The sequence below is a fragment of the Lytechinus pictus genome, chromosome 18 (assembly GCF_037042905.1).
Source record: "Lytechinus pictus isolate F3 Inbred chromosome 18, Lp3.0, whole genome shotgun sequence".
NCBI classification, from domain to species: Eukaryota; Metazoa; Echinodermata; class Echinoidea; order Temnopleuroida; family Toxopneustidae; genus Lytechinus; species Lytechinus pictus.
The window spans coordinates 24,508,799-24,518,227 of NC_087262.1; the positions used below are offsets into that span (position 1 = coordinate 24,508,799).

Sequence of the window (9,429 nt, forward strand, 5' to 3'; positions counted from 1 at the left end):
TAGATATCGAGCGAAAGAGAGAGAGTATGTGGAAATATAGAGAGGGGGATATATAGAGAGAAAAATAAAACTATTAAAAAAAAATCACTGAGTGGTTGAGCGGTCTTTCCAACGGAAATTTATTGTCCACCTCGTTACGTAACTTTACAGGGTCGGGACGGTCCAGACATCTTAATTTGCATTATCGATCGATAGATCGTGCGGGGCGGTCTCTCATTTGCATACTGGTCAATTGCCGCTTTCGATGGTCACTGCGTACGGTACCTCGGATCGCTATAAATAGCGGGACGCTTCAAGTGTCCAATCAGTTGATCTACTCGACACAATCAAGTAATCATCATGCCTGCTAAGACTAGTGGAAAAGGAGCCAAGAAGGCCGGTAAGGCCAAGGCCAGCCGTGCAGCTGGAGACAAGAAGAGGAGGAGGAAGCGAAAGGAAAGCTACGGAATCTACATCTACAAGGTTCTGAAGCAGGTTCACCCCGACACTGGTATCTCAAGCCGTGCCATGTCCATCATGAACAGCTTCGTCAACGATGTCTTCGAACGTATTGCCGGTGAGGCTTCCCGTCTTGCCCACTACAACAAGAAGTCCACCATCAGCAGCCGTGAGGTCCAGACCGCTGTCCGTCTCCTCCTCCCTGGTGAATTGGCCAAGCACGCCGTCTCTGAGGGCACCAAGGCCGTCACCAAGTACACCACCTCCAAGTAAATTGGTCATTGCCATTTTACAACGAACGGCTCTTTTCAGAGCCACCAATATTTCAAGAAAGAACAAAGTTATTATCTCGTATTACTTTCCATTAGTTTAATCATGTAATAGTAAGATGATGGGAAATTCGAATGAAAGACTGAATGAAATACAGTGAAATAGAGAGCACAAGAGCAGAAAACAAGAAAAGTAGTAAAAGTCAGAGGGACATAGAAAAATATACAGAGAAGTTTATTTAAGCTTCCCGTGGGCTTAGTGAAACAATTGCATGTTACGAAAGAAAGAGACGTTACAAGGGAGAGTGAAAAGAATAAAGAAAGTGCAGAATGAATTGATAAGAATTATTTGATGAATGAAACTGAGCTATGCTTCCCATTATAGGGACGGTACCAATGTAATGTAGGGCAAGATGTCGACCTATAATCCTGACGTCATTTTTTTTGTCAGTCTATGTAGAGTTACCCGATCCTGATGATTATTTTTATAGCCTTCTTTCTCTTACATTCTTTTTATATTCACTTATAAAGACATATAATGATATTTCGTGCCAAATGTATTTTCAAATCGCTCTTCTTTTCTAATAAAAGATGTTATATTATAAGTACATTCATTCAGAATTCACTTTTCTTATAGTTGTACATTTCCATTTATCGCCGAGGCCAATAAAGGACTTTACGACATTTTTACCTACATTGATTAACCCAGTGCTATCGATAAATATCATATGTGAAATTCATTTATACATTTATTTTTTTATAGTTGTACATTTCCATTTATCGCCAAGGCCAATGAAGGAGAAAACGACATTCTACATAGATTGAATAACTCAGTGATATAGAAAATAGTCAGAAACTTAAAAATTTGTTAATACTATGTATTTATTTTCAAAATCAATTTTGTACTTCATGGTTGGCCTGTTTAGTTAAAAAAAAACTGCTCTACAAAGGCGCCCGCGGTTAAACAAGCATCATTCAACATGAAAATACAAAGTAAGGAAACATCATTAACTACCATTGAACACAAATAAGATATAATTATGATATGACCATTCTTGATAAATTTGAGTTGGGGGTATAGCAAGTGAAACGCCAATGTCAGCCTCGTCTGCATAAACAATTCAATAGTAGCAGTGCTGACTTTGTGACGTTTTTATTAGTAGAACTGAAAAGAAATAAGAGTATTAAAAAGATAAGTGCTTGACCATGTTCTATATATATATAACAAATCCCCTAATTTTCGTTGAGAAAAAATTGGTCACCTTTAGGCCTATTTAGTCAGGAACATTATTCCCTTAAAATAGAAAAGTAAATTACCGCAAAAATATGTTCCATAAAGTTATATAAGCTCACTCAAATTGATACAGTATCACTTTTTACTTAAAGAGATATATAGAGACTATGGTATCATAAGCCTCTAAGAATAAAATAATAAATCCAATGATAAATCCATAATTTATTGTTCGAAATAGACATGAAATGAAATGCTCCGAAAATCTGCTCATTATGATTATTATTATTATATTTTTTCCATTAAGATATTTGAGGAACGATTAAAAATAAATAAAAGAGTATACATAATTTGAGTCATGAGTTTGAAATATTGGTACCTAATTACAAAGTGTACATTTGCTCAAATCTTAAATCTACCATTGTCTTCCAACATCATGATAATAGTCCTACATCAACATGTATAACAACAACTATGATGTGGGATAAAAGAACTGTTCAGTTAAGATTAAACTAAGAGTAATGAATTTTCCCCTAAACATAAATATTAAGCAAGTTTTTACAACGACGGAAGTCACGATGAATTTATTGAAATATATAGTTACATGAAAGAACACGATGATCTCTTTCATTATAAATTTATCATCATACATCACGGTATCACTGGGGTTTTGGGGGATACATGTGTGATTTGGTCATCAATTATTGAACACTGCGTAGAATGGCTCTAGTACTAACTGTCACTTCTGATGTTTGAAATTGACGCCACCCATATAACCGCCAAATTGCACAGCACCTATTATAGCTGTTACGTAATCAATCCGTCTGGTGTCCCCTTTGGTGAAGGAAAGCGGTCATTATGCAAATTATATGTAAATTATATGCAAATAACCCGCCAAAAAGTCAGGCGGACGGTCCGGCACAACAGAACCAATACATCTTTCGGCGGCTCAGGTGGATGGGTGAATTGTTCATCGACCCGTGTCAGAGTTGGTGCGATCTTTCGGAAGGTATAAATAGCTAGCCGCGAATTTTGAAACCTCATTCGTTTCATTTCGCAACGACTACATCACACTAAAATCATCATGTCTGGACGTGGTAAAGGAGGAAAGGCCAAGAGCAAGGCCAAGACCCGATCAAGCCGTGCAGGACTTCAGTTCCCTGTCGGTCGTGTACACCGTTTCCTCCGCAAGGGAAACTATGCCGGCCGTGTTGGTGCTGGAGCTCCAGTATATCTGGCTGCCGTTCTCGAGTACCTGACCGCTGAGATCCTCGAGCTCGCCGGCAACGCCGCCCGCGACAACAAGAAGAGCAGGATCATCCCCCGTCATCTTCAGCTCGCCGTCCGTAACGACGAGGAACTCAACAAGCTTCTTGGAGGAGTTACCATCGCACAGGGTGGTGTTCTCCCCAACATCCAGGCTGTCCTTCTCCCTAAGAAGACCAGCAAATCTGCTTAAGAAGGGACATCTCTTTTGATCAGATTAAAACGGCTCTTTTCAGAGCCACCACATCTCCAAGAAAGAATACAAATTGACATCTCAATTAAGTTTCTGTACGTCTGTATGAATATGGGGCATTCCTTCGTTTAAAACAATTTTATTTATGTTTTATTCTCCAATCTCCTCTCAAAGATTGGTCTAAGTAACGACACGACAATTTATTAATGCAGGGCTTCTCCGGCTATGCCAGCAGCTCAATGCTTTATTTGAGGGGGGGTTAATTCTATAAATATATATTTTTTTCTTTTTTTTTTTAATTAACAAACAAAATTAAACCTCAAGCCTTGCTCGTTTATCGTCCCTATTTGATAAACACATTAACCTTGTGAATTATAAAAAATTGAATTATTATTTGAAAGTTTTGAAATCCTTTGACGTTTTGAATAATTTTTCTCTCAAAAAGCTTGGCAACTTAGAATAGATTATTATGAGGCCTTTTGAGAACTTTTGATTTGCAAACACTTCTAACTTAATTCTCAAGAAAAGTGTTCGAAACTGCATTTATTTCGAAGAAAAAAAAAGTATATCGAGAGGGGTATCATCCTCTCTACAGGTGGGGGGTATAGCATAAAAAGAATGACACTTTTCAAAACTGCAAAATGAATGACAACATCATTAGAACAGCAAACATAATATGAACTTTCATAATCGTAAATGACCCAAAACACTATTAAATAATTCTGATCATTATTGAGAAGGATGTTGACAAATGCTTTGTGGCGTAATGAGCTCCCCCCCCCAAAAAAAAAAAAATAATAATAAAATTAGGGGCCAGATAAGGCGGATGGAGCAAAAAATTTAAAAACATGCAAGCGAGCAAGCAAAATTTGATATATTTTGGCATAATTCTGGTTCTTTGGGGGCATTGCCCCTAGCCCCCATCTGTACGCCAGTGAAAATCAAATATACTATACCTCTGCCCCCCCCCCCCCCCCGTAATCACCATTTACAACCAAGAGACTTGAACATGATATGAGACCATAATAGCAACAATCCTCACGGCACCCAAGTCACTCTAAAAAAAAGCTTGATTTGTTGGCAAGAGAATAGTGTTGGTAGCAAGCAAAACGCGATGCGATCTTACTCTTCTCATGGTAAATCCTCTGGGTAAAGCGCTTTAGCGCCATCATGCGAGTAGAGTGAGATTGATTGCTTTGGACTCTTGGATCTGAATACTCGTATTCAGATCAGTGGGTTACACCAAGGAGATATCACCTATACACGAGCCTAATTACAACTGGCAGGCAAAAGATATTCATTCGAGCCAACCAATTCTCAATTTGTAAATTTGATATTGCTGCTTGACAAAAATGAATGAATATGATTGACAATCTAACACTGATTCTAGGGAGGGTATACTACTGAAGTTCCTTTTTCCAAATTGGGAAGATATATCACCACTTTGGAACCGTCTATTTTTTTTACTGGCGGAAAAAGTAGGGCCATTTTACTGTCTCAAGTGATGAACTTGATTCTGTTAGGTTTAGTCTTCATAAATGCCGATTTGTTTTTTTAAATGAGCCGGTCGAGGTACCCTTTTCTGGTCAGATATGGAATGTCAGACATATATCCTATCCACGTGTAGTAAACATTCAACCCTCGAATGTCATCCTTATTTTTCATGATTTTTTTAAGTGCCACTTTAACACACGAATATAAGAGAAATGTTTTAGGCCTGTGATACTTATACGTACGGTTGTCCTATTTCAATGTTATGTTGTCACATACATTTCAATCTAAGCCAATCTGGCTACTTACATTTAGGTATATATATATTGATTTATTTATTTATTTACAATATATCTAACCATGCAGGATAGCCCACTCAGCTATAAAGTGGTATCCCGTGGGGCTCTGGAATACATATTAAAAACAAGTATTAAACAAAAACCATTGAAAAACATATGCAAAATATACAAGTATTGATATAAATAACATATTAAACTCATAACAAAAAACAAAATATCAAGTATACGACATCTTTAAAATGATACAAACCAATAGTGAACAAGCAAAATTGCATACAAATCAATATATAGAGTGATATATAAAATAAATATAAATATTAAATGTTGGATTCAATTTAAAAGGCAATGATAATGCTTGAAGTTTTAAAAGACGAGCTTTCAGTTTTTGTTTAAAAATTGATCAAGGTTTTTATGTTTTATGTTATTCCAAAGTAACTATATCAGGAATCCTCCTATCTAAGTGCATTACTACTTGACAAGATTCAACTTTTTTTCTTTGATGCATTGATTCTCAAATTTATCATTCTACTGTCTTCAGTTAATAAAGGTGTTACATTTGTTTTCGTCTTTATCTTTTTCATTATCCATATCTATAGTTGGCATCTTAATTTTCCCCACGCATAGTTTAAACCAGTATTGCCAGTGCATGGGTTTGTTTGACCATGGACCTATACTACTCTATAGGTCCATGATTTGGCGAAGGTAGTCATTGATTAATACCTCAGTCACAATTGTTCTATGGCGGCCATACGGCGAGTGAAAACAGCCATTTTATTCATGTTTATTCAAACCACCTATATTGTAGCTGGTACAAAAATGTTAAAACGGCTGTTTTCGATTCGCTGTACGGCCACCGTAGGGCAAATGTGGCTGAGGTATAAGCTTGCTCTCTTTCCTAGCTGCCAACTGATGCACGCATGGTAAACTGCTACATAAAATTGTATTTGTATGATAATCTATCTCATTTTATTTACTGATATTGATCAGTTGATATCGATTTTTATTCAGGTACACTTATATGAATGTGTTTAAAGTACCGAATAAATAATGAATAAATGCGGGTTTCGAAAATGCCTTCAACTGAGCATGCTGGGTGTAGCAGCACGCAACCACAAATTGTCGCCAATTCTCGCCCAATAAAAACACAATGAAAGGGAGAAAGCGGAAAATAACTCATGGTGTATAGGAGAAAGCGGAAAATAACAAATAACTCACGGTAAGAGAAACGAAAATAACTAACGGTGTAAATATTTTGTCCTCAATCATCAATCATGATTGCTCCTCATCCACCCTAGCAACCGTCATCCCTGGATACATTTTCATTCTCTGTTCATTCCGATGGGAATGGTCTCGAGATAACGTTCCCATGTCGTGATCGCAGCGCCGAAGCCCGGCCAGGGCACGGTGGTCACGGAGATGAGGATGAGGAACATAGCGAGTCACGGTCCAGTGGCTACTTAAGTGGCTTTAATCCGCCACTGACAACGTAAAGTCTCGATGTTCTTTTGTTTTCCCTCCACTCACGCCTATTGTCACGTACCACTCACTCACACGAGACACGGTCGCGCGCGCTGAAAGAATTGAGTTTATTCGTATATTGATAGAGAACATAAGTAGGGTATTCATTTCATCTTAGTAAGATAATAGCTTTCCGATAGTGCGTAAGGCTTCAGCTCTAAGTGATCATTAATGATGTGAAGAAAGCAGTTTCCTTTATCGATTAAAACTAAAATAGACATGCATGTGCATGGTTCATCAAATTAATGTGGCATGATAAGTATAAAACTAGATGCCAGTGGCAGGACAAAAAATAGTGTATAGGAAATAATACAGGACAATTAATTATTGATAGCATAGAGGAAGAAGGAAGAGGAGAGAAAAAAGAAAATAAAGAACAGAAAGAAAACAAAAGAAATAAAGAAGGAAATGTAGAGGAAGAAGTAGAGAGGGTAAGAAAAGAGGCAAGTATCGTTGGCGAATATAAACATAGGCGAATGTGGAACACTGAAATTTCATCTCTTTTCAATTTTTTTTATAACTTAGAAGAACTAAATACATGATGGACAAATGAATCATCGACATTAAAAAGTATCAAGTAAAACAACTGTAAACGCTATTCTTCTTTCTTTGTATTCACTTTTCCAAGAGAAGATTAAAATCATTAATCGCTTCATTCAAAATCATTTTTAAAAATGTGGTCATGGTATATGCTATAAATATATATTTCACATGATGTAACGTAGTAAAATCCACATGACGTGCCATTTGAATATATACCTGAATATGAGATTATTGTTAAATCAAGTCGTAAAACAGTTAATCCATGCCATATCCGTAGTCGTACGCACACCAAGGCTTCATTATGGTTCGTATATCTCAGTGATAATATTTTGAAAAATATAATTATACCGCGGATGACACTGACCGCCCTTCACGCGAAACATCTCCATTTTTCTCCCTCGCTCCCTCTCGCTCTCTTATTGGGAGGGGTCAACCGTTAAATGGTTACAAAGACACTATAACATGCATGGTCGCTTTTGATGACACACTCGGGTCGCACCCGAAATAAACGCCATATTTTTGCAACGAAAACAGCTCAAAACGACGAGATAGTGGCTTCGATCGGCGTATAAATATCAAGGAATTTCTCACGATATTTTAACGATGGAAGGAGGCGAAGACGATCTGGGCTGTATTTTCCCACGAGTTTTAGCGAGAGCCCTTCAGTCGGGGGTTGGTGGGCAATTATAGCCCATTAATGACTGACTTAATTACTTACCTTTGTGAGCATTGGGTACAGAGAATTCAATTTAATACGACTACAACAACGATAATTTTGGCAATAGTAAAATATTGATAAAGACGGTGATGACAATGATGACAGTAATAATAATAATAATAATATTCATCATAATAATATCAATAATAGTAATAATATCAATGTGAATATGAATAATAATAATTCACCATGAGGGGGTAATTTATAATTAGGACCGCTATTCATTATACATAACGGGGGTCCTTTAAGAGAGAGAGAGAAGGGTCGCTATTCAGCATGTGAGAAAATAGCAGTGGCAGATCTACAGGGGGTTAGGGGGTTTAACCCCCCCCCCCCCCCCGGCCTGCCAAGTAAAAAAACCCTCTCGGCAAACCCCTCTTGGAAAAAAAAGCTAGATCCGCGCCTGAATAGTAACCATTTGCATGAATTGTTAATTCTCATACAATATTTTATTATGACTAGCGACCCTCTTCTTTGAATGGCTTGATGGTGTAAAAACATTTCGGTTGTTCAATATACGAATTTTTTAATAATGACTCTTCCGCATAATGTTATTAATAGAACTCCTTTTGACTTAACGATCCCTTTTCTGTTTTTATGATTTGCGATCTACTTCTTAGGTTATTAATAGCGACCCATCAGATTTCATGCATATACTCTCTACTAATAAACACCCATTCTCAGACCTAGGTAAACTCAAGAAAATCAGACAAAAAAGAATGGGTGTGGCTTATAAATGTCTCCATAGCAACCATAGAAAGAGGGGAGAATATTTGATCCAATTGTCCCTCCTTTATCAAAAGTTTACGTATCGTTGATTGACAAGATCAACAGTAAATTGTTATTTTTTAATTCAATTCAATTCTTTTATTTCATTTCCATTCAAAACATAATACAAAGTAATATAAAGTAATACAAATCAAGTAGAATTTTACAGAAGGGCATTCTTACTTCGTAAAAAAAAACAGAAAAAACAGTATAATATAGAGCATAAATGGAAATGAGGGGGATCCACTAAAAAGCAAAGCTTGTAAATTGTGGATCCCTCTTGGAAAGGAAGTATAGTAGACTTATTCTCATATGCGTACATATATGTATTACAGGAAAGAAAAAGAGAACAAAAGAAATCATACGGATGCAAATATAATTACTGAACAAATGCAAAGCTTTTCACACAAAGAGGTCTTCGTAGTAAAGGATGTGTTGCACAAGACAGAAGAAAGAAGAAAAAAACAGAAAGAGAGAGGGGATGACAAGACATAGAAGACAAGACAAAACAAAAGACAGGACAGTACAAGACAAAATAACTACTTTATAAAAGGAGGAAAACTAAGAATGGGAAAGGGCTGACCACGAACCAGCTTGATCTGGTGAAAAAACAAAAGATGATATAACTGGACAATATCAGATGAAAAAAGATAAAACAAAAAAAGTGAAAAATGTAATGATTAAAATCAAGATAA

The 9,429-nt window shown here is 36.7% G+C and overlaps 2 protein-coding genes across 2 annotated transcripts; both read left to right on the plus strand.

The window, feature by feature from the left end:
• Positions 1-292: 292 nt before the first annotated feature.
• LOC129281351 (late histone H2B.L4) lies at positions 293-1,229 on the plus strand. Its single transcript, XM_054917290.2, has one exon. It carries the CDS (start codon positions 340-342, stop codon positions 709-711), a length of 372 nt encoding a protein of 123 aa, XP_054773265.1. The 5' UTR covers positions 293-339; the 3' UTR covers positions 712-1,229.
• A 1,735-nt stretch (positions 1,230-2,964) lies between these two features.
• LOC129281236 (late histone H2A.2.2-like) lies at positions 2,965-3,709 on the plus strand. Its single transcript, XM_054917181.2, has one exon. The coding sequence runs from the start codon at positions 3,023-3,025 to the stop codon at positions 3,395-3,397; it is 375 nt and encodes a 124-aa protein (XP_054773156.1). The 5' UTR covers positions 2,965-3,022; the 3' UTR covers positions 3,398-3,709.
• Positions 3,710-9,429: the final 5,720 nt, after the last annotated feature.